General features: G+C 36.2%; 1 protein-coding gene across 1 annotated transcript in view; it reads left to right on the top strand.

The window, feature by feature from the left end:
* LOC111057093 overlaps positions 1 to 25,782 on the top strand; it is a 206,752-nt gene extending 180,970 nt beyond the window's left edge. The window contains exons 3-16 of the mRNA XM_039427042.1: positions 7,263 to 7,468; positions 8,362 to 8,542; positions 9,382 to 9,579; positions 10,502 to 10,654; positions 11,573 to 11,728; positions 12,605 to 12,786; positions 15,293 to 15,584; positions 16,339 to 16,635; positions 17,539 to 17,753; positions 18,631 to 18,914; positions 19,676 to 20,307; positions 20,918 to 21,154; positions 21,879 to 22,091; positions 22,570 to 25,782. Coding sequence (XP_039282976.1) covers positions 7,263 to 7,468; positions 8,362 to 8,542; positions 9,382 to 9,579; positions 10,502 to 10,654; positions 11,573 to 11,728; positions 12,605 to 12,786; positions 15,293 to 15,584; positions 16,339 to 16,635; positions 17,539 to 17,753; positions 18,631 to 18,914; positions 19,676 to 20,307; positions 20,918 to 21,154; positions 21,879 to 22,091; positions 22,570 to 23,013 — 3,690 coding nt within the window. The 3' untranslated portion in view covers positions 23,014 to 25,782. The remainder of the gene's footprint in view (positions 1 to 7,262; positions 7,469 to 8,361; positions 8,543 to 9,381; positions 9,580 to 10,501; positions 10,655 to 11,572; positions 11,729 to 12,604; positions 12,787 to 15,292; positions 15,585 to 16,338; positions 16,636 to 17,538; positions 17,754 to 18,630; positions 18,915 to 19,675; positions 20,308 to 20,917; positions 21,155 to 21,878; positions 22,092 to 22,569) is intronic.
* The last annotated feature ends 353 nt before the right edge of the window (positions 25,783 to 26,135 follow it).

Here is a 26,135-nt window from a genome sequence, read left to right as displayed (position 1 = left end):
GCCTCCAAGTCTCCAATCAAGTTCTCAAGATTAACTTTTGCGACTGTTTCATGAAGTAATTGCATGTGATTTGAAATACGGCCGTTATCTGCTTTATTGGGCTTTGCTAATCCGATGGTTTGGAACTCATTCAAAATACTGGTGCTTTCATTTCTAAAATTTGAGGTGGAACTACCCATAAAGGGTATCAAACAAGCTATGTCGCTTCGTAAAAATAAATGTAATTGCTTCCTCTAACATTGCAAATGGTGGTATATGATTGAATAATATTATCTTAATGAATATTTATAATATTACCCAATGATGAGTTGTGTTTGAATCGTATTGATTGGCAGATGAATAACACTTTTGCAATTTCTCTCTCCAATACCAACATGCAGTCAGTCATTGATGGAAAAATCGCATTATTGTCGCCTATGATCCATTTTCGATTAAATGAACTGTATAAACGAAACCTAATTTACATTGGCATTCATATCTATTGGTGATTAGCGAAGACTGCAGGCAGAACCTTGATAAAAGTACCCATTAGCTATCAAAACATCCCAAATTACGCGTATAATGGGAAGTAAATATAATAAGGTTGAATATTATAGCTGAACGTGAATTTTTACGTAGATATAGTATACAAAGTACAAAAAAAGCTTGTTTTACAGCTCAACTTTTATTTAAAATAATTTCAGAAACTGGGTGACTCTCGAAATTCCTATTAGATTTACTCATAGCTGATGATGATTTAGAAGATTACAAAAAATCAGGGTCCATGGAATCAGGTCAGGACACCAATGGTTGATTGGTCTTATCGATTTTTCAATCGGGAGCTGTTCTCATACAATATTATCCATTACATTTAATTGGTTATACAATAGGATTATATTACATTACACTGTATTCCTCATCCTCATGCTGATAACATGTTATCTGGTCATCAGCTCAGACTAACAGCATGAAGTAAGTAAATACTTACATAAAGCAAGTAAATATTATTTCTGTGATCTCTGCTAACAGTAAGTATAGTACACATTGTTTTCAACTCAATATTATGGCCGCGTGCCCAGACCATAATTATGGTTTAATTACAAGGTTGGTAGAAGAAAAGGCTCTTACCTGAATTTTTTTAATGTTGGAATTTGTGAGTCACTCACGCTTGTTGAAATAATATGCTGAAATATCTTCCCTCAGGATCCACTAGGAAAGGCAGTCCCTACCCTCAGGGTCTTTACACCTAGCCTTTGAAATAGTGTGAAAGGGGGAAATGCAAAAGGGTTTCCTACGGTAATATTGAATTACTTGGGGGAAAATAGGAGGCTCACGATAGCTTTAAAACATCAAATCACATCTCACGTCTTGTTTAGGCACGGATTCACCGCTCCTCGCTTTTCAAGGATTTCAAATCTCTGTCACTTTCGATTAGACACTCTCTCCCTCTCACTCTCCCCCCCACTTTCTCACTCTATCTTCTTTTCTCTCTCTCCAATACTCTCTCAATCTCTTACCACTCACTTTTCATCCTTCTCTCTCTCTTTATCTATCCACGTGTATATCATTGACTTCAATGTAATCAACACCAGCTCATAGCAAGTCAAGGGTTGGTGGCTGGCTTCAGATTCGGTGGATATATATTCACACTACATACATATGCATAGTTTAAATACATGTCTATATGGTGGACATGACACTTCTCGGATCATCAAAGCCTACCAAATTCAGAGCGGTAAGGTTGTCAGCCCTGTCTATGCGTTCATCATTGCCCAGCTATGTTATTCCAGCCCCGTCTGTGCGTTAATCCTTCTCAGCTATTTGTTATTCGCTTAGATTGGTAGTTGAGGATGTCGATGATAGAGATCCATCTACTTGAGCTGGACTGGATTTGTATCGGTATTTGGTGCTGGAGATTTAGGAGAAGTAGAGGATGTGAACGGATGGGAGAAGAAAGAGGAGAAATAAGAAAAAGGAGAAGAAGTGGAAGAAGTAGAAGGTAGTGGAGGAGGAGAAGGAGAAGGAGAAGGAGAAGGAGAGGGAGAATAGGAAAAAGAAAAAGAAGAAGAATCTCATTCTAATAAGATTATTTATTAATATTATATTATCTTAATATAATATAATATCTTAATAATAAGAAGAAGAAGTAGAAGATAGAGGAGGAGGAGGAGGAGGAGGAGAAGGAGGAGGAGGAGGAGGAAGAGGAGGAGAATAAAGAGAAGAAGAAGATGAAGAAGAAGAAGTGGTAGAGAAGGATGTGGGTAGAGAGATAACGAAGAGAACGGGGAAAACATAAAGGGTTGCATGGAGAATAATAATTGAAAAAGTGGGATGGATATGTAGTGGAAACTGGGAAGAATTATTGTGTAGTCGGACTGAATAATGAGAAGGAGAGGAAAAGGAAGTAAGTGAAATAAGGATAAGAAAAGTATTATTTACGTATAGAAAAGATACGTAGATTTTCGTACGATTTCTTTCTCTATAGAGAAGATCTAGGCTACGTAGAATATGCTACAGAGAAAATAAAATAATTGTAAATTGGAAAACTGTAGATTGAAATCTAAAATCCCATCCAATCGATAAAATAGAAAAAATGGGTGAGGGAGAATAGTAGAAAACGATAAAAAAAAAGATGAGGAAAAAGTATAAAAGTGGAGAAGAAGGCAAAATCTGTAAGTTTAATCTGTAAAACCAGAACGGTATATGTACATAAACTCTGGTATACATAGCAGTAGAATCGTTCTGAGTATAGGCCTACATTAGTACTCGTAAAGTGAAATGTAAAGTGTAAACGCACTCATGAAGGTAACATGCATGTTTTCACACACTTCACTTAATCATGAATGACACATGATGACATAGGGAGGTGTTCTGTTAGCTAATGCGGGGAGAGTTTAGGTTGAACCTGAAGGGACACCTCATATCAGAGATCTGTTAGTTCGTATGGAAGTTGCTATCCCTCCGCTGGAGGCTTCTGTCACTCTGATGGAAGTACCAGTACCTCTAATGCATGAAGGCGAAAATGTTTCAGTTCAACGCATCTTTACGTCTAACAACATTATTTGTTGCTAATCCCATTTGCTGTGCTCTGTAGCAAGATTCAATTCATACCGTCAGCATTCCTTATAGATAACAGCTGACAGTTGAATGTGGATCTCTCATTAACTTTCATGCGTGTCAGTCAACATGCTAGAGCTGTGGACCAGGTTTAGTTCAAGATAAGTGGATCCTCACTGTTTATTTATTGTTTAAGCTCCACTGAACTTGAAAAAGTATTGATTTTTCATATTAACAACGCTGTGTGGAAGAAGTATTCATATACACACCTGTACACATTCATGCATCCATATAGTGTACTTATAATATTCCTATACTAATGGAAAAGATTTAAAAAAAGTTGACTCGAAATAAAGGTGATTTGAAAAGATTTGAGTTTAAAAAATTGTTGGTTTTGTAATATTATTTTTTTGAACAGTATTTGACTGGATGAAAAAATGAAATGAAAATGAAAATGAAATTTATTGATTCCTTTCACAAAAAACTAAAAATAATTACAATTTAAAAAAGTAGGAACTAAGTTGACCACTCTAACCAGTATTCGTGGTCAACTTACAAAAAAAAAATAATAAAAAAATCATCATTACTAAACAATTACATAATGATTGACTTTGTTAGATTTCGCTAGTTCAAAATCAGGGAATGATGAAGTTTAAACATGTTCGTTTAATGTTCAATGAAATAAAATAATTTTAAACTATCACAGCCGCATTCACTTAATCCAACAAATGAGAAAATTATCTCAAATGAGTGACATTATATCATTATCAATTATTCCCATTCAATTGATCGCTTGAACATCAAACAGCAGAATATAATATAGTGTAATTTGAAGTCATTGGTGACCTACCATCTTTGTGGAAACATTGTATTCAATTTTCAACGACATTTTATTGTGAAAATCCGCAAATATTCATGTTTTTTGAACACTACACTTCATAACGCTTTTTTCTTTACAGCGTGTATCAACATTATCTCTAGTATGAAATAATCTCTCATGTTTTTTTATGAAAATAATAAATGTAATTTATCAGTCCTGCATCTTTAGAAAGGAATTTTCTCCGTCAAAGAAAAAACTCAGTTTTATTCATTTTCGAAACAACTATTGGCTAATGAATTCACGAGGAATTTTGGGAAAACAAAACCAAATCGCTAACATAAACTGAATTAATACTTTTCTATCTCATTGAAGATGGCAGATGAAACCAACATACGTAAACTACCGATAAAGCTATATTATCTCAAAGCTGGAAACAACCCGGATTTGTTTTCAGAATAATACGAATGTTTTCAGTGGAAACAGTTATGAAGCAATTTTGTGTCCAGTGATAATAACAACTAATAATGTATGACGCGAAGTGTCATCAGCTCAGAGCAGAGTGCCTCTGTTGATCAATGACTCATTGATGAATTATTCATTCCGGTATTTGTATTCCAATTTACTGCAGCCACGATCCCACTACAACACTACAACAGTTCCAGACTCTGCTATTTGTCAGTGATGAGTTCCAGTCCAGACAGATATTCAGTTATAACAGTTCCAGAATAACATTATCTAGAGAATTCGTGAATTATTTCCTGAAAAAACAGCTTCAAATCCTATTGATACTTGATGGGATTAATTTCATTGTGAGATTCTGTTTTGACTTCAATCCATAAAATGCCAGAGTTGAAAGACATTATAGAATTTTCAAGATGGTACGGAACTTAAAGTTTTGGACAATAATTACAGTGAGGAGATAAAACTATGCTGAATAGTTGTATAGGATGAGAGAATCAAGAATGATAGGCTATACGTAAATATAATCAACTTCAAATGATTTATGACTTATGAAATAAATGTGATGATTTATGAGTTCTCAATACTATTTGAAACAGTCCAATTAGCAGCTTGGAAATAGTTATTAATGTTTGTGAGACTCCATTCAATAATAAAAAATTATACAACAATTTTTTGGACTCAAAATTGTGAGTGAATTAAGTTATTATTTAAGTTACCCAAGTAACATAACCATTAGACTGTGTATTCCGAATTAAGGTTTGAAGAAGTTTTGGGCAAATGCCTGTTGTTTTCACCTGGATTGTATTTGCATATTAATAGATGGATGAATGAATGAATAAGATCCATGTTTTGAAGTCAGTGGACGATACAGTTGCCATGTTTCTTTTTCCACCGCCTTCTATAGTGGATAGCTGTGATTCAAGTCCCTCTGGTGTATTTGATATAATATTATTTAATTGTTGACTCTTGTCGCTAATGATAAATTATATCTTTAATATTATATCATACCCATCAAAAAAATATATTTTAGTGATTTCATAATAATATCTCATAATGGAGATTGAATTGATATTACGGAAGCTAGAAGCAGTGAAGTATATTATCCATAAGACGAAAAGTAGAGAGTTTGAAATGGCTATTAAACTGCTTATAAATAACTCTTCAAGGCTGGATCTAGTTCTGTGATGAAAGAATAAAAACGTGCAAGGATCTAAGGTCATAAACGAGAACATTCGCTCATAACATTGGAAGCATCGATGGAAAGAAGATAGATAGACTAATAACAGCATCATATCAGAATACTATTCTGTCTTCAAATCTTCCTGCTCATTTTGCAGCAGCAAATACGGTTGAGAAAACAACATGATATCCTATATCCTATTGGATTGTTGAGGTTATGATAATATTTTATCATTATAATATTTATTACATTATGTCCCAGTATAACAAGATTTCTCCAAATATCAGCCTACACATTCAATTTTCTCTAGTTTTTTCGAACACTCTTCTCTGAGTACATTCATTCTGAACATAATATTTATGATAGCATAAGGAAGATTGAGAGTGAGAACTATAAACATCAGTCTGTCAGAGAATAGCTGATGCAAAAAAATTTGAATAGCCAAACGTGTAAAAAGATACGAAGAATAAAAATAAAAAGAAGAGGAAGAAGAAGAAGATGGGAGAAACCGAAAGGAAAGAAGAGAAAAACTGATAAAGAAAGTGTGAGTGAGTGACAAGAGGTAGCCTGGCACTCTTTGCTATGTACTTTTCAGTCTTTGAACAAGTGGAGTGACTTTCGATTTCTGCAGTCACTGACAGGAAATTAAGTTTGCCACAGAATAGCGACATTGCAGACTGCAGAGCGCCGCGACGCAGATTGAGATTTGCGAAGCAGTCGAGCAAAAACGCAAAAATGGAAGAGTCAGTCAAGTATTTCGCATTCTTTGTTGACATCATTTTGCCAAACGGAACGAGAACAATACATAATGCAAACAATAATAATGCGAGATTTCTTGTCAACCGCATAAATCATGAAAATTTACCAACGGTGACTTCAATATTTCTTTATGATGAGAATATTCATTCCATTACAGATACGACTTTGTATTATTTCTTGGTAGAAAATACAATTATTATTCATTTTTTTGATAACGAAATGGAATGCATTTTGATCCTGATAAAGAATGAGTATAGCATAAACATCCTGATGAGGAGTAGAAGAGTCACGGGTGAGGAGAAATCACTTCACTCTGGTCTCTGTGGAACTTTCCTAAAAAAATGATTGTAGTTTCAATGTTACATTCTTCTGTGAAATCAGCTGTGAAATATAAACACGATCATTTTAGAGAATTGTGTTCTGTCATGGCTTACTTTAGATAAGTAGGCTGTGGTTCTGTTTATCGATGAATAAAGATAACGAACGAAGCTCCGTGCCCCGATATTTTCAATAATCAGAGGTTGTATTTAGAATAATAGCCTGGGTACGACTTGAAAAGAGAGTGAAATTTTCATTATCAAATACTAACCAGATGATAGACCGACCTAGAGACTCTCGTCCTAATGTACACTAGTATTTATTATGGATTATAGTATGTGTAGTAGTGTAGTATTGTGTGTACTTCATATCATTATTATTCATATTCACTTTCATGGAATAATTTATAAACAATTATGAATATCTAATACATTTTTCCTTACCCCACAATTAGAAAATCATTTACAAAAGTAGATGTTATGCTGTCCAGAGGACCAGAAAGGGAATGAGTCAGAAAAAATATTCAAATTCAAATTCATATTATTTATTTGCATTTTCATTCATTGACACTATGAAATTGATGTGCGGTTACATGAAACATGAAATCTTTCTCAAATGCTTTCCACTCCACCTTTCCAAACATTATTGACGATTATCGTTTTTTAAAAATATTCTTTGTTTTATTAGGATGGCAGCCTTGCAACGCCACCATGCTCACCGCTGCACTCGCCAATGCTGCCAACTGCTCCGGCGTCCATAGCAGGCGACACTCACTACATATCGTCGGTGAGGGCGTCGTCGCGACGCACGGGTGGCAGTCTCGGCAGTCCCGAAAAGGAAAGAGACAGAGATCCTCTCACTCGGTTGTTGCGGTTTCTCAGGGCGTTCTACAGGTACTGATATCTAAAGTCTTATTTGGAATTCTAATACAAAGCAATGATAATAATAATGTTTCTTTTAGAAGTAGTATTTTCAAATTGTTAGTTATAGGTATCTGATGGAATGTTTTGTATTGCTGATGTAAACAATAAAAAAACTTGAATAATACTCAACATTTGATTATTAAATGCTGATATTATTCCATTCTCAAGCACAATATGCATAATCATGCAAACCAGTAGAAGAGCAGAGTCAATAAAAGTACATAATATGAATTAAACAATAGAAAGAGTGCAGTACCAACTTCACCATTGTTAAATTATATTCATTTTTTAGGGTGACTGACATGATAGAGAGACGGTTGAAAGAGTGATGGTTTTGTATTTTGTGTGAAATAGGATTCACTCCAAAAACAAATTGAGAATAATGCTCGATGAACGATAACTCCCAAATCTATCGGTTTTGGAAATTGGTTCAACAAGACAAGAAAAAGATTGCAATCCTCACAGATATCACTGTAAAAAACAGTGTTATTCATCTCTGATGTCGAAAATTATCAATAACGATTCAATTTAAGTCATAGATATATCTGTAGGCCTATGTCAGTATGTCATCATAAAGCTGTTTTCTCAACAGACATGATATGTCTGTACACTTGACCTTCAAGTTAATTCACACACCCCCCTAATTGATATTTGTGTACATACTGTATGAAAACAACTAAAATAGTGTATTAGAATAGCAATAAATTTTACCACCATTGATGGGTTATACCATTATAAATTAAATTACCAATTTTACCATTTTAAATGTTGTTTATTTAAAGGTTCTCTTTTTATTGATTTACAAAAAATCATATCTTCATCAATGTTTTCACAAAATCATCACTTCAACTTTTTTTTTACAGGGAGTTAGCCGCCAGGGACCCTGTTTACCCCCCACCATGGGCGCCCCCTCTACCCCCGGGGACCACTTGTGCGGCCCACTTCGAGCCAGCACTCCTCCTCGCCCCTCTCTCTACCTCCTCGAGAACCGAGACCGAGCCACGGGACTACATAGGCATCGACCAGATATTCTCCGCTGTCAGGGTACGTTTTTCAAAATTTGAAATTTTTAACTATTCACGACATAAATAATATAAAGTAGTTGAATGTAATTAAGTATAGAATGCTATTAAGTAGGATTCCCACCTATCGGTACCATAGTGAACGTTACCGGCATAGTCGAAAGAATTATAATTTTCATTAGTTCTAATTTGCTTATTTTCACTCAGTCCAGAAGAACGAGTATGGATACTAATCTTAATAACCTATTGGAACCGTTTACTGATAATGTACCAGACGCGTTCAATGATACTCATATGTCGGAATAATTCAGCTTGATAGTAGCCTACTGGAGCTGAGCTGGAAAGATATTCTTCCTTGGTTGTCGGCTGCGGTCGAATGAACAAAACCTACCTGTATTATTAATTTTGATAATCCAATTTTTCAACAATATACTTTTTGAAAGATTCATTTCTTTTGTTACAATTTTTTTCCATTGATTCAATCGCTTTAATCATCATTTCAACTGAGGCTCATATGCACAAGCATGACTAAAACATAGATTGATCAGCTATCAGCCTGAAATTAAATACAACATTGTGCTGTATGTGGCATGCCTACTTGTTATCGCAGCTTGGCGTCCAACAAAGAATGGGCCTTAGGCTACTATTCAATAATACACTCTGGACTGTGTCAATAATTTACTGTTTTGATTTTTTTTGACAAACTTTTTCTCAAAAAGGTTTACTTTTTAAATGAAATAAAATTTCATTTACTAGGCTTTATTCAATAATTCAAACAATTCTTAACTACACTCTTTTACTACTATTATTAGATAGTTGGTTATTAATTCATTGTAATTGATTGAATTCCTGCATTTGTAGACGACAGACGGGATGGTATACGAGGCGCCGCGACGCGTGCTGATCGAGGGGTCGGCCGGCAGCGGCAAGACGACGCTGGCGCTTCGTGTTCTGCACTCGTGGGCCACCCATGACCATGACTCCAACCCCATCCAATTGGCCCTCTTTGTGCCCCTCAGGGAGCTCAGGGGCGGCTCGCTGTCTCATTACCTTGGCAAGGTCAGCTTGTTCAATCCATCATTATTACATCGAGAATAAATTCATCAGTTTTCAATGTAAATGACTAAAAATTGTCGAGTCTAATTTGAATAGTCAAATTCTTTATAATACGATCTTCAAGAACTGCAATAGATTTAGTTACTAGATATTATTAAACCTTCCAACCCGCTTCAATTGAAATTGAATAAATAGAATATGATGGATCTGAGGGGTAAGTTATTGTCGATTTCCTCGTTTATGAACCTTAGTTTATTCAAAATAAGGTAAAAGTCTATTCCACTTTGTCTTTGAATGAAGCAATATCAATCAAGGTGAACCCGGTGGAAGTCCACAGAGTATATTATTAATTTCATCTGTCCTATAAGGAGAAAACATTTAAAACTTTACAGAACAAATATTGATATTGAATTTGAAGTTTCAGAAATGAACTAGTTTTGTCTCGTTTAGCACGCACCATAGACAAAATAATCTAGGTATTGAACGGTATCTTTACTGTATGGCAATGCTATGATGTCATAGTTCCGCTTACTTTGTTGAGACTGGACACTGCGGACACTGCAGTACTGTACTCAGTACTTAGTACTCAAGTAGCGTGCTCTGACAAGAACTTTGTCAAGTTTTAACCTTGTTGACCACCTAACTCTTGGTGACTTGGTAAATAAATTGATGACTATTTATGACTGAGGTAAGCTTGGTGAAGGACATGAAAAGGATAATAATTATTCATCCTTGGGAAAATAGCTGCTAATTTTGTCGCCTGTCGATAATGGAAGATGCGAGTGCGTGTGTGGGAGTGAGACAGAGTTATGTTCAGCTGTTGAACTATTTAAATCGATCAGCTTATCACGATTTCAGCTCCACAACTACTCTAAGTTTTTCCATCTTGATTGATCGTTAGCTATAGAAATGTTCATGATCTCGATTTCAAACATTTATTTCATGCAGGTTGCTAATTACCTGCTGTCCCGGATGGAATGCTGAGCTGGCACCTTTTGTGCAGAGGCGGCTACTTCTGCAAGGACTCGACTGGAAGCATGTACAGCGATTGGTTTATTCATTCTTCTCCTCAAATAAGGTGAGAAACTTCAAATCAACCATTCACGTTGTATATTCACAACATAATCAAGATAGACTATTGCCATTTTTGAGCATTATCAAACAGTAGCGTATTATCAGAGATAAGATATTACTAATAGAAGAATATTAGTAATTATTTCTCTATGGTACTATGCTCATGAAAGGAATTGTTTCTTTTGATTAATAACAGTTATGACACAATAAATTGGGATTTAATTTAATTTGTATTTAGAGTTCTTTTGATACGGATATTATGATACGCTCTATCTAAGGCTAAATTATTTTTGAATCATTATAATTATTTGTGATTATGCAGTGGTTTATTTATTGTTTTATGGAGTGGCCGTAGTCGAGTGGATCAGATGCTGGCTTTATGATTCAGAGGCCCGGGTTCAAATCCCGGCCCGGGCAAGATATTTATCTCGGGCCACTCCCGTGTTTCGAATGGACACGTTAAGTCGTCGGTCCCGGCTGCCTAAAAAGCAGTCGTTAGGTCATGTCAGAGGCCCTGAAATTGATCAGTTGCGACCTGAAAACTCTGACACCAGACCTGAGCCAGCCAGGTCACTCGATATTATTATTATTTATTGTTTTAGAAGTCTATTCTATGTTAGAAGGTGCTTTGAAACAGTTTTTTTTTTGTTCATGAAATGTCCGTTCACATTATGCACGACACATTCTTGTCCTGTCGTTAGTGGCCACCCTTTCAGCAACTTTTTTGGAAATATAATGAGTCATTTCTTCAATTCTACTACCGTTCTTTTGAATTGAATATTTCAAATTCAGAACAATAATATACTATCTTAAAAATGTAGTGAGTAACGTCTGTAATTTTATAACGGTTTTTTACATGTAATATTTCAAATTCAGAACAATAATGTATCGATCTGTTAGAAATATATCGTTGTGTGGACAGGAACCGGGTCTAGCAGACACATTCCTGGAACAAGTGACGTCGAGCCCGGCTGTTCTGCGCCCTCTCTGCGGCTGGCCCCTGGGTTGGTTGCTGCTCTGCGTCCTCTTCGACGAGACGGGATGTCGGTTACCTTCCGAATCACTAGACCTGCATCAGGTGAGAAATAATTCATATGAAAAATCATCTAGTAATGGTGAAAGTTACAGTAATAAGTGAAAACCAATAGTAGATAATTGTAATAGTAACAGTGAATTGGTTCTAGTGAAAGGCCTAGCGGGACTAGATTCAACAATGTCAAGCCAGTAAGTACCCTTATGTACTTTGACTTCGACTGATTTAGAATCTATATGATAATTTTTATAGGTAACAAATCTCATTCTGGACAATACCAATGGTTGAAAGAGGAGAACAGCTTTCCCCTGATATTGTTGCCTTATATTGTTTATTTTAAATCAACTCTACTTTATTTTTATAGTATGTTTCAATGTATCTCCTTGCATTCTTCCAATGTCTTTGAATTAGTTGTATCATGTATTCTACTGTGTAGGATGAGTTAATTTCAATTAAAGTGTGCTGATTTTTATGTTGTATTGTATAGTATTGTGTTATGCTTCTCCTTCTTGAACATGTAGTTCATATTCCAATTATTAATTTTTTCATTTTTCAGAAAATAACTACGTTGAACTTTATATTATGATGCATTTTTTGCATTTAAGTAATGTGTTGGAATTTGTTGTAATCCTCTATTGTGAAGGATGTGTTAGTTTCAATTCATATGTGTTGATTTATATTATGTTGTAAGAGATATCATGTTGAAATTCTGCTTCTTAGTTCCAATTCATTTTTGTTGATTTATATTATGTTGTAAGAGATATCATGTTGAATTTCGGCTTCTCGAGATTGGATAAATTGAGATTCTCCTATTCCAGTCACTGTTCAAGTGTCTAATTAGACGAAGTTTGATATTGTAAGATATATCATGTAAAAATCTTCTTTTCGATCTGAGGTGGAATGAAATCTTCCTTTTTGCAGTCGCTGTTCAAGTGTCTAATCAGACGAAGCCTGATCAAACGCGGAGACGCGCTCAACTCTCCCCTGAATGGCGCCGCCCCGGATTTGCCCGGCCACTGCAAGAAACTACTCGCCGAGTTTGGAAAGCTGGCTCTGACCTGTGTCAAAGAGGATCGCTTTTCTTACACGGATTCCGAAATTAGGTGAGAAATTCACCTACATGTATCAAATCATAGACCAGAAGGTAAAAGATTGATTGGAAGACAACGTAAGAGATGGCAATAACTACACGTAGGCTAATGTAAGAAATGTAATCAGTATTTCGTTTCGTTAACACATTTTTTTGTGATCTTGATAACTTTAAATATGTTCATTCAATACGCTTAGTTATAATCCGAGATACACTTAAAGAACTTTCAGGTCAAAATCCTATTACATTCCTGGAATTTATTGGAAGTTTTCAACTCACACTCTCACAAGACGCAACTTTTCTGCCGATATGAATGTATCGAATAAGATGGCGAAAATTTTAGGACGCGAACTGGAGAAAGTTCCCGAGATTTTTGTTGAGCAGAACTTTTGATGGAAAGTGCAGCGGATACATTATTGAGAGGTCGCTGTCCTCGAGGAAAGGCGAGAGAGAGAGAGAGAAAGGGTAGACAACAAATGGAAAAATCTGATGGATTTGAGAGATGGGGTGGAAGATTGAACTTGGGTCACAGTAGAAGGATGGTATTGCTCAGGTACTGTATGTAATTTGCAAGTTAAGAAGAGTACCTAGAAGAGTATTGATGAGAAAAAAATTATAAGAGAAGATATTCAAAGAGATATGAGGGCTACGAAAATGAAGAATATAGAGAGAATGTAGAATACGAAGAAGAGTGAAAAGAGAAAAGAAGTTAGTAGGATTATAGAAGAAATGTGAAGGAATGTGAAAGAGGGGAAAATAATATTGAGAGGAGATAAGCATAAAAAAGGATAGAACGATTGAGAAAACTGGTGGAGAATCATAATGTGATGGAGGAGATCAGTGAGGATAGTGCCTGGTAGAAGTCACTGATGGGAATAATAACAGAGTGATTGAAGAGGAATTGAAGCACAATAAGAAAAATATGAACCCATCAACTGAAATAAGAAGGAAATACAACAACGGACAAGAAATTGAATCAATGTAGGTGGAAAACTGGCGAACATGAGAATGTCGATGAGAAGAGAACGAGGAAATAATATTTGATAATGATGGAATAGTAGAGGTAAGAAAACATCAAACTCAAGCCTCATCTTGTAGGTATAATTTTCAGCCCTCAGCAAATCACATCAAATGAAGGATGAAGAAAATAATGAAAAGAAAGAGGACGGACTAAGAGATGTAAGAAAAATGTAGAAGAATAGAAAGAACAAATAGAAAAGGGAAGAAGTGGAAGGAGAAGAAAGCTCTGTCAGATGTTCCACACACTTTTTTATTAGCTTAGCGACTCGGATATTGGAGCTTAGACAGCTGGAAATTTTTCTCTGACAGCTCTCCGCTTTCCCGACCGCTTTTCCGAGTGCTATGCTCTTTTCAGCATTTTCCTACTTCACTTCAACTTCACTCCTGCATCTGGAATTGAACTTCATTTCGAACTTTTCTCGCCCGACCTAACAACTTCTCCATTCTACTTCTCGTAATAATCGAAGCTAAACTGATGTGTATCGGTCAGAGAAGTTCAGGGTGGTGAATTTGATTAGGACAAGTCTGTCAATATCAGTGTTGAGTGTTCCACGCTTGAGTTCTGAGTAAATCAGTGGAGACTGAAAAAGCTGATAATCTTTCACTGATTTACTAATGTTATTATTGAGTGTTGAGAGTACATATCATCCATAATATTTTTCAAGCTCTTGTTGAAAATTTGAAAGAGCTATTTCCAATTATTGAATAACTTTGCTCCTCACTATTGAGCTTATGAACATTTTCAACTGTACAACAACGATAAACATTGTTCTTATGTTGAATCACGTTCAGATTTTGTTGCTGTACAATCAAAAATATTCATACGATGAAAAGTTACGTTAGTGGCTGGCCAATGTATAATATATAAATAGCGTGACTTCCGCTTTAGCAATTCGATTTATTGAATCTTTGAGGACTTTGGGTACTAGATTTATTTGCCTTAGAGGCTGACCTTAGTAAATAGTAACTGTGTTGTTATCCATCATTTTCCACTTTTGATTAAACCTTTGTATTTGAAAACACCTTTCAAGTGTGAGAAACACTTCCATTTCATCAGTGTCGAAGTTTTGACTTGTTCTTGTTCATGATATAACTCACTTTTTAGCAGTGATGACGATTTAACCAGTCGTTGGTCATTTTCAGACTGACGAGACTGACTCTTGCTCCAATACTATAATAATAAAACCTTGGACCAAGGTTATGTACCGTTATAGCAAAATTCAGTTTTTTGTCTAAAGATCACCAACAACTGGTCGAAACGTCGTCAATGCTGAAGGGTAAAGGTTTTCACTCTTTACCCTTTACACAACTAATGTAGCGTGACTCGAAATAGTTTCGTCTCGAGACGAATATCTACGTCTTCGGACGACGGAGCCGTGCTATCTTCCTTGTTTTGTGCATTGACGATTTAGAATTTTAGGATGCATTTTACTCCTGATAAGAAGCTTCATCAGCCTATCGATATTGAAGTTGATAAATTTTAATATTATTTTTGTCAGAGCCCACTGCCGAGGCGGCGGTCTGGAGGTGACTGAGCTGGGTTTCCTGATGCGCGGCTTAAACTTCGGTCGCACGCATGCGCAGAAGAAGCGGCCCGATCACTACACGCCGCTGCACCGGTCGCTGGCCGAGTTCCTGGCCGCATACTACCTGTCGTCGGTCGTCCACTACTCCAACATCCTGCGTCGTGAACTGGAGGATCTGCCCGGATTGGCGGCCGGCTGCGTCAAGCCTAGCAGTGTCCTCGTGCTCAGGTTTCTGCTGGGGTTACTCGGCAAGAAGGGCCATTTGGTGTGTTCATCAAGTTATTCACTCTCATTCAAGTTTTCTAAATTACTAATGGTCGCATAATCCGAAAACGTTGAGCTCAAATTCTAGTTTGAACCATCAGCTGACTCAATTGACTCGAAAATGCAACCATACATCGATTGAACGTGTTTTAAAGCTTAACCAATGGAGAAATCCTAAGAATCGCTCAACAAGCGAACAATCTTAAGTTCAAGTTTGTATAAGTTTTCTCTAGTTTTGCCCACATATTTGTAAGATGTTAGGAATAGTTAGCGATTACCACATATATGTGTAAAGGAGAGTCACAATGAGTTACGGTTCACTTTGAACGGTGAAAACATCAATTTTATTGTACATTCTTCTCTGATCTACTGTGATGCTTGGTAGAGCTACCATAAAGCTGAAAACGCTTCATTGCATTTCTACTCTGCTTGACAAAAAATTAAATTTATTTTTATGAGAGTTAACACCTTTGCGAAACGAAAATGTGCAGAAACACTAACATAACAACCAATGGTCAATATACAATTATTGACTACATTCTACGAATGTATCATATACTCCTAGTATAAGAGCAATCTTTTTCTATTCCGCAGGAACAGGAATTCATCTGTAAGCAAGGGTTTAAGTGAAAATCTTCTTATTTGTATTCTGAATTGTATGCTTACTCCATTCATAAAAACTAGAAAAATAACAATGAATTTGTGGAATGTATGTTTGTATTTTTGTACTTACGTAATACTTCGTTCTTCCGCAGGTATTCGGCCAACTGAGCCCCCTTGACTTACCCACCCGAACCCTGTTCTCCCTGCTTCAAGCTGCCGGCCCCTCCGAACTGAACGTGGCCGCAGTGTGCCGACTGGTGGGCGCTGCAGGGGGGTCTGCAGGGGGTGCTACGGGTCAACCGCCCCCTCACATGGGCGCAGAGGGTGGCCAGGGGCTGGTGCCCCCCCTGGTGCATACCGCGCCTCTTGAACTCGAAGGTTGGGCAAGTGTCTTGAGAAGTGACGCTTGTACCCTGGAAGCGTTGGAGCTGGTGTTTCAGTTTGATAAGGTATTCATTCACAATTAAATTACTAAGGAAACAGCTCATTCTTTTGACTGGAAACTTGCCCATGGTTAGGAAAGTTCACAGCCAAAAGTTTCCAGTAACCTTGCCTAGGTTACTCCATTGAAACAAAATATTGTTTGTTTAGAACAAGAATATCTCAAACTATTTAGATTTCTGGTTGTTTTAAACTGGCTGTACAATCGAATCGATTTCAAACGGGTAATAAACTTTCTGATTTGTTTTAAACTGGATGTGAACATTTAATAACTATGATTTCAAACTGGTAATCAGCCACAGCCATGACCCTGGTTTAAAAATGATTTTGATTGTTCTAATAATTGAATAGACTTAAAACGTTGTTTGATTGTCTTAAGCTGTCAATTAGTTTCAAAAATGATCGTTAATTGTCAATATTTGAATTGGAAGTGCTCTATAGGTACCTACTATATAATAATATGATTGAAAGGTATATAACTTCCTGGAATATAACAAAGAATTAATAATTCTATATCGTTTTAGGATCTTTGATTGTTCATCATTAATAGTAGTCTGTTTTCAATAGTTCTTTCCGTTCTCGCTGGGTTTCAAGACAATCTTATCACTGGAATTGTCAATAACTTTCAATGTCTCTACATGATTCACTTTCTCAAGTCATATTTGATGATTCATTTATTCATTCAAGTAAAACAATGATGTAGTTATATATATGTTATATATGCTGTTATATAATTATATTAACAAAATACACATTACATGAACCAGTTATCTAATAACTAGATAACTGATTTATGCAACTGATTCAGACTGCAATATTATAAGAATCTCCATCACAAACTCTTCCGACTATAATAATTATGATAATTGAATATGATTCTATCCAGCTGACCATCCTCTTCTTCTCCTCAGGGCGAAGACTGCGAGCCCCTTCTGGACTCGTTCTTCGCAGCGTTGTCAGCCAACGACAGCGTTCGCACTGTGAGGATATCGTCACTGCTAGGTCATGAGTTCACAGCCGCCGAGGTGGAAAGGCTGGCCGTCTACGTCAAGACCACACTTCCCAAGGCACGGCTGCACACTTTCGAGCTGGTCATCACTTGTCTCGAGGATAGTGTGCATGATAGGTCAGTAATAATTATTTACTTACCGAACTCTATAATTTGATTGTAAATTGTAGTGGAGTTGTTTTGGGCTTGATGCCTGTAGTCTTCTTTTTTCTGTAATGGATAAATAAATAAATAAATTTAGAAAAAAACTGAAAAAAAACTTGGAATTTACATACCTTATACTCTCCCATATTCAAATTTCAACCATTCAATCACGGTCATAGAATAAAACAATCTTACAAGTTTTCTCTGCCTCGGTTTAAAATTTGTCCCGCTACCGTCGCCATAATGCGTTTCGCACTGAGACATAGCCTCAGATTCATTATAAATAGTCTTTTGAAAAAGTTGTTGAAATAATTGAACCCTGAGCGATCTGAAAATGCTACATTTGAATGTGTACATAGTCTACTTTCAAAACTCTTCACATAGCCATCATGATATTTTTGAAGAATATGCTACCTCCTTCAGTATGTCTAGTTACACACACATCAATTTTCATACGTATTTTTTGCTGTTCTTATAAATTTTATAAGATTCAATATAACTTGACAAACAGTCATGCAGTCAAGAATTTCCCAAGCTCCATTCAATCTGGTAGAGTTTATAAGGACGTGGAAAAATCGTATGTCTAAAAAAGATGTGTATGAAAATAGCTTATTTGTTTGGTAATTGTTTGATCTGGCATGTAACGAAATTGAAATGATGGTCTTATCAGTGACAATTCTAATAAATATGGTCCTTGATCTACCAATATGACAGTGAACTCTTTATAATTTTCCCACAGTACTCCCACAATTCCTGTCGATAGACTCAAAAACTTCATTCTTCTTTAAATTTTCCAATTTCTTCAACAATCTTTCGATTAATTTTCCAATTTCCAATTTTCTTCCAACAGGTTCCAGTGCCTAGTAGACGCTCTGTCGGAAGGCCTGACGCACGCTGCCAGTGCCAACCTTAGCAAGCTGGTGTTGGACCTGAACCTGAGCACAGCTCAGGTGGCCCAGCTGTGCGGTGCACTCAGGTGCGCCCCTCAGGTGAACGTGCTGCACCTGCCGCACCTGGGTTGCGGTCGGGATGGCCTCAAGGCCATAGCTGGCCTCCTCACCTGCCGGCCACTGGTAGCATTGAATCTGTCGGGTAGTTGGGGCATGCGGAGGGAGGATCCGCCTTCTTCCACAGGTACAGACCCTTCTGATTGAATGGGTAGTATTCATGCTATTGGTAAGAAACTAGAAAAATCATAGGTGTGTACATGCTATCGATAAGGAATGCTTTCAAACAGCGTAATTGGAATAAGCTTGAAATTGAATATAAGGTGTAGTGGATCAAAAAATCAAATTTGGAATGATTGATACAACCCTTATTTTGCAATGATGAGTTTCATTTACAGTCTACAAACTCAATCTTTGTTATTATGAATCATATGAGTATGGCCTCTGTATTCTTACCCCTTTTATCAGTTTTGCCAGACTAGTGGAAGAGAATCCTATTTAAATTAAATTGGCTCGTCGAGGGGTGAAGGGATTATTTTCCCAAAGTTTTCTTTGATATTCTTCATGGACTTTACTACAGAATGTGAATCTGGTGAATCTGAATTCACTCTTAATCACGGTTGACGTTTCTACCAATTGCCACTTTATTATTGGTTTAGAATTCAAAACTCTGCTGTTCGTTAATAAACCCAAAATAGGTTGGATTATTCAGGGCTAAGTGGGTTAATCTCTGCTGTGGTATTCATTTTTCGAGGTAAACTACCTACTTTCAAATAAGTTCATTTTGCCTACTGATTTTTTTGTCATATCCACGAGGCGATAACATTGTTATTGTTGATTAATTCTGTAATGGAATAAATAAACTTCTTAACAGAACTTAGATTGACATTTCGATAATAGTTTATACCTTGTTCTTTCAAAAATATTAATGTCTCATTTCTGTTGAAGGCTCAGGAAGCATGAGCAGCAGTGGCCAGTACTCGACGGTGAAACAAGCAGCGCAGCAACAGGTATCACCGAAGACCAACTCTTACTACTTCAGCTCTCTGCCACGGGGAGCGTTAGGCGCCTACAACAGCCTCACCCGTCCCGCCACCCTGCCAAGACAGCCGCTCCAAAACTACGTCCTCGACGGCTATAGCACCACCACCGACTCCAAACGCAACTCAGACTCCGTACTTTTCCAACGTCTCTTCCACCCTCTACCCTCCTGTGATGCGGCTCTACATTCGTCCTCCGGCTTCCACGATGTGTTTGAAGCGATCCGTGACCCGAGCTGCAAACTGAGGAGTTTGAACGTGAGCAAATGTCTGCTGGGGGCTGAAGACGCGCTATGTCTGGGTGAAACAATGCGACGGTCAGGGTGTCTGGACGCACTGCGACTGGAGGGTGCAACGCGGTTGGGTGAGGTGTTGCCGGTTCTGCTGGGCCTGGCTGATAATAGTAGTTTGCAGCTACTGGATTTGGGGTCGCAGCGCCTGGTGTTGGATGATGGGCCCACGCAGCTCGTATGTCAGGCACTCATCAAGAACACAAGTCTCAGGTTGTTGAGCTTGGAAGGATGGACGTTCCGGATAGAGGTGAGCAAAGTCTCTTTAATTGAATTCTTCTCACAATCAATTTTATCTTCTCATATTATCCACATCGATTTCTTAATAAAAAAACTCTTATAATATGAAAAAACTCAGTTTAATTCTGGTCGTCACATCCACATTAATTAGATTTAAACACAAAATTGCAGTTTCGAGCTAAAATCTACTGTAGGCTACTGATGATGTAGCCTACAGCTGAAGATGTTTTGGTTCCAACACGAAAATGTAGTCTAATAAATGTGGATTCCACAAAGATAAAACGGTGTTTTTCAATTATGAAGGAATTCACAATATCGATTCATATCAATTATGACGCATAAAATTATAATATTGAAAACAATTACGTTCTTTTGAATGCGAAATCTGATTTATTGATGAATTTATTTCATACTCACTACACTGTACCTGAATGATTTCTGTCCAATAGATTTGAATTCCAATTTTCATTTCACAATAAATTCCAATTTAAACTATCATTATCAATTATCATTTACTCAACAATCATGATTTTTGATCTAACTATAACAATATTTTATTATCATTATTATAATATGAATTTCATTTAATGATTTCTGGAATGATGTTGTGTGACCAACAGGAAGAAGGTTCGCTGCCTGTATTTCTGGCGTTCCTGCAGGCGACATCTGTCCGTGACCTGGTGTTGGCGAACTGCCGTCTGCACGTCGCCATCCACGACGGACGCCTGGGCGGACACGGACGGATCACGGCCGGGTCACGTGGCGGTCACGGTGATTCCATCGCTCAGCTGCTGGCCTACCTGCCGGCCGACTTTCAGAGTCAGACGGTCGTGTTTCTCAGGCTCGGCGGATTTCAGGTATGGTCGCTATTTCAATCGGATTTTTTTGTCGAAATGTGATAGGTTCTATCACAAAATTGCTCTCACCGAAGGCTTGTCTAACCGTGAGGGGAGGGTCGCGCCTTGTCTTTCACACCCAATCATAACTGATGAAGGTCATTTATGTATGGAAAATATGCGTTCGTACCTTCACATACTCTCAAATGAAGACACCACCTATCTACAGTATGAAGTATTCAATTAAAAAAGTATTCAATGAATACACTATTAAGCCAAGCAATTGGCACCTCATTTCTGTTGGCCCAGTCATTGATATACACGCATCTTCACAAGTACTAGGTTTACAAGTTCTTGGTGTCGTACTCACCCAGCACGACCCAGTATGAATATTGTTATACATGTTCCATAATTCAAATAATTATCCTTTCTCCAACAGTTGAAAATCAAGGGTTGCATTCTCGAAAAAAGTTTGACTCAAAATTCTAGTTTAAACCATCAGCCTACTCAATTGAAACACATTATAAAGAATTAAACCATACATTCATTAAACGGGTTTAATAGTCACCCCAGCTTTGGAGGAAGCGACCCTTATTGAATCATGTAAAAAAATGTGAAATATTTGTTGAAAAAAACGAATTGTTCAAAACGAATTGTTGAAAAAAACGTCAGAGTTCATCAATAAATGAATCGATGGATGTAAACTATTACATAAATCTATTTAATAAATATTATTTTATTCCAGGTTACCGTCAACGATAGACTAGCTCTCCGTGGACCACTGCTCCTTCCGTTCCTGCGAGGCTTCACTCACCTGAGCGACCTCGACCTGAGCCTTGACAAGAATTCGACCCACTCCAACCCACTTCTCATCGATGACAAGACGCTCGTCGCATTCTTTCAGACTCTTTGCATGCACTTCCGATCGCTGCAGAGTCTTAAGATTAGTTACTGGAGGGTCGGTACCTACTCTTCGTATCCCTCTCAATAATAAATTGAGTAACTCCATGAAAATAAAATTAATTTGTCAAAAATTAATATTTTGAGAAAAATATTTTTCATAGTTTTCTGGAACTTCATAGTTTGTTATGTAGATAAAATTTATCCTCTAGATTCCATTCATTAACTGCTACCACTAACTTCTGAAATGAAGATCTATACGGATTTACTATACGTACCTGTTACTTGTAACTTGTTAGTAGGCTATCTAACTCGAATAGCTTTGAAAAATGATACAAGTAAATGCTGAGAACCCTTGAAATATATGATCTTTTATTTTATATTGATTACAAAAAAGGGTACTATAATGCTATTTTATAAATAAAAATGAGATAAGTAATAGTTATAAAACTATTGTGGGCGTATTGTGTGTGATTTTTTTATAGTCAAGTGGGAAGCCTACTTATTTGATTGAATTATTTTAATTTTTTTTGCAGATATCACTAGAAGAATGCGAGCGCACGTTGCGCACAATCGGTCGTTGCCTGAAGACATGCTCGCTGAGCTATCTGAAACTGAACGGTCTGGTGGTGACGGACACCATCCACAAGGCATCGCTGGAGCACTTCCTGCTGCAGACGTGCGTCGCCAACCTCAACTACCTCAGCTGGTTGTCCATAGTCGGCGTGCCGCTCACCCCCGGTCAGGCGTCCGGCTTCGGAAAGTGTGTCAGGGAACGGTTCCCGGGAACAGTGCTTCAGCTCAGTGCCAAGGACGTGGGAACTGAAGCGCTCAAGAACATGGTCAATGTTCTCGAAGAGGGGGGCAAGATTGCGGTCTTGTTTATTGGGGGTCCCAGTTGTAACTTGAGGATACACAGGCTGTTGAAAAACCAGAAATTGAGGGGGAAGTTCAAGAGGTTTACGTCACTTAAAGAGTGAATATATAGTTGAAAAATAATAAATTTTGATGTTGTCTGTATAAAGGCTCTTTGATGTTATTTGAAGATGTATAGGATTTTGAAAAACCGGAAACTAAAGGGCAAGTAATGGAGTTTCGTCGCTTAAGGAATAAATCAATAAATGTTTTTATAAATAGTAAAATATTGAGAAACTAAGGGGCAAGCTTACGTCGCTTAATGAATGAATGAATGATGAATAATTTTATTTGTATAATGAATTTTATTCTTGTCTAAAGAGTTGCAATTTGAGGATTCACAGGCTTGTATAATGAATTATATAGTTGTCTAGAGAGCTGCGATTTAAGATTTCACCAGGCATAAACTGTAGTATAATTTTTTTAGAGGTTTAAGTCGCTCAAGGAGTGATTTAATAATTGAAAAATAATATTTTCAGTTTTGTTCATAGAGAGTGTTGTCCCAGATGCAATATGAGGAATTTTTGTTGAAAAATCAGAAACTTAGGAGGAAGATTATGAGGTTTACGTGGTTTGTATGAGATATTTGAATCCATTCTTCTAGTGGAATATTTCCCAATGTCCTTTGAAACGATAATAGGGAGTTCAAATGGTGAATGGGCAGTGAAAGTTGAAAGAATGGTAGAGAATGTTCAAATGGTGAATAGATAGTGAAAGTTGAAAAGAATGTAGGTTTTGTAAGAATTAGTATTCTGAATTTTTTCAATAATTATTGTTGGAGAGAGATAACAAATTTTATATCTTCCTGCAAATCTGGATGCAGGCATTTTTTAATATCTGGAATGGTTCACTTGCCTTCAATTTTAGAATTGAATGTAGCTATAAATGCAACAGGTAGTAAATATCTGGAATGACCCAAGAAATCGAAAGAGAAACAAATTCAAGATATTATCTTATTGGTGATGAGAATGTGTGCTAAAAATTTTCCAATATGAAATTATTATTCTGAGATATTTTGGATTTGTGTACTCTCTGTCCATCTTTTTATCAGTCCATACATACATACCATAAGAGTAGTTTGCATGTTTTTCAACCAATATAGTATTGAGGCATGGCATACGTTCTACGTTGTCACTTTTCGAAACTTCTAAGCTCTCCAACATGTCCTATGTGTAATGCTAATAATATTAATTCATGTGCATAGTAAAAGTATTTAGTTATGTTGAGTAAAATTCCGATAGTCCGCAAACAATAAATTATAAAAAGTCTTCTCGGAATGAATCACGGAAGAGTTTTTGGAGATTTTTCAATTTTATAAAACTCTTTGTGGTCTTTGAACTCTTGAAATAATATCTATATGAAACAAATAAGTGAACCAGAATACAAAGTACTGCCATATCTCTATTTATATTTCAATTTATGGATGTAGCCTATATTTCATACTTTTGCAGTAGCCAATCATGATTTTCTAGAATATGAGCTTAATGTCAATAGCTTTGATATCCGTTATACATTTAGAGTACCGGTACATGAAAAATTTCTTACGTTTTTTGAAAATGATTTATTTTTCCCTGTATGAATACGAGAATCGGTTTAAATAGAGTGAATGGACAGACACTTGAAATAAGATATAACGTTGTTCAAATAATATACCAATAATACAACTATTGGCCCAATAGAATTGAAATTACCCATGTGACTATCTCATATCCTACTTGAAAATTTCTATTCTCTAAGCTCAAATGTATCATAAACTTCCCAAGTCATTCCCTCTTCAACTACCATAAACTATATACTCGATCGTGTGACTTTAATGAATTGTAATTTAAAAAGTATATTCTCCAATCAATATGATTATTATGATCTCAATGTATTCATGATAAAATATGCCATTAACACTGCCTGGATGCATTTATGTTTCGATACTGCGAATACGATTAACTGAATGACATTTGAAAAATAACCACATTAGTTTTTATGATGATTGGATGAGGTCTAATATCATTTGGTTCAATTTTTCAATGAATTTTAAAGTGGAAAAGAGTATTGTTTCTCTGTAAGCTATGTTATCGATGGATGCCACCTTTCTTTAGGATGCATTTAAAATGTATATCGTGTCCAGATATACGAGATAAGATTGACAGACCTATTAAACATATAAAAATTAAATATCATTTCCATTGAATTGGAAAACTATGAACTTGATGTTAAATTTGTTAATTCACTTGAACAATATCATCTTTGTCCAATCGAAGATATTTTTAGAAAATTGTATGTGCAGCCCACTTCTCATGTCTCCAACCTGTAAAAATTGTATTTGTAATAAAATTGAGCTTTAATATCATTATCACTGGAATAATTAATCCATATCGTAGTTTTTAAAAATATTGCTGTTCTCTCCGAAGTGTAACAAATATATCCTGCATTGTTGCAGAATGATTTAAGCAAATCTAGTCTGTTGATAGGGAATAATATTGTTGGATATTAATAGAATACTCCTATTGGAACTAAAAAATTGATTTCATCCCAGTCGTTGTTGCTTGAAAATGAATATAATATCGGCTGAGCCTGCATTTTTATCATTATCCTGTAAATATTTTTTATAGATAACACTCGAATAATCATAAAAATAATGATAATTGAGAGAATAGTATATCATGTGAATATATATTATATATTTATTGCATTTTTGTATGTATATATTATATATATTGTATGGAATAAAACAAGTTCTATATATTAAATTGTGATGATCTTATGAATAATTATTATTGTGATACAAATTTTCGTTGTATTTTGTGGTGAAATTTTATTATTAAATTTATAACAGAAAACAAAATTTCCCTTCAATCTATATACCCATTTCCTCCAATGAACAGGCTGTAAAACTTCCATACATCAACGTTTTCAAAGATTTGATGAGATTTTTTATTTTTTATAAATTTAACACTGTATTCAGAGATGTGGCTTATTGAGATGATGCTTATTTTCTTCCTATGTGAAGCGGTTTGATGCTGTTTGCATGAATTTTGACAGCTTTGTTTTTTGCAATATATTGGCATTCTATTGTCCTTTAAAGTTCACTCCAATATCAAAAACAATTCACAATAATTTACTTTGATTCAATCAATGCTATGCATTTTTCGATGCACTCATCTCAAATATTTTTGTCATAACATGGGAGGAA

This window comes from Nilaparvata lugens, chromosome 4, assembly GCF_014356525.2.
Source record: "Nilaparvata lugens isolate BPH chromosome 4, ASM1435652v1, whole genome shotgun sequence".
Classification (NCBI taxonomy): domain Eukaryota; kingdom Metazoa; phylum Arthropoda; class Insecta; order Hemiptera; family Delphacidae; genus Nilaparvata; species Nilaparvata lugens.
This window is presented reverse-complemented; position numbering and strand designations above follow the sequence as displayed.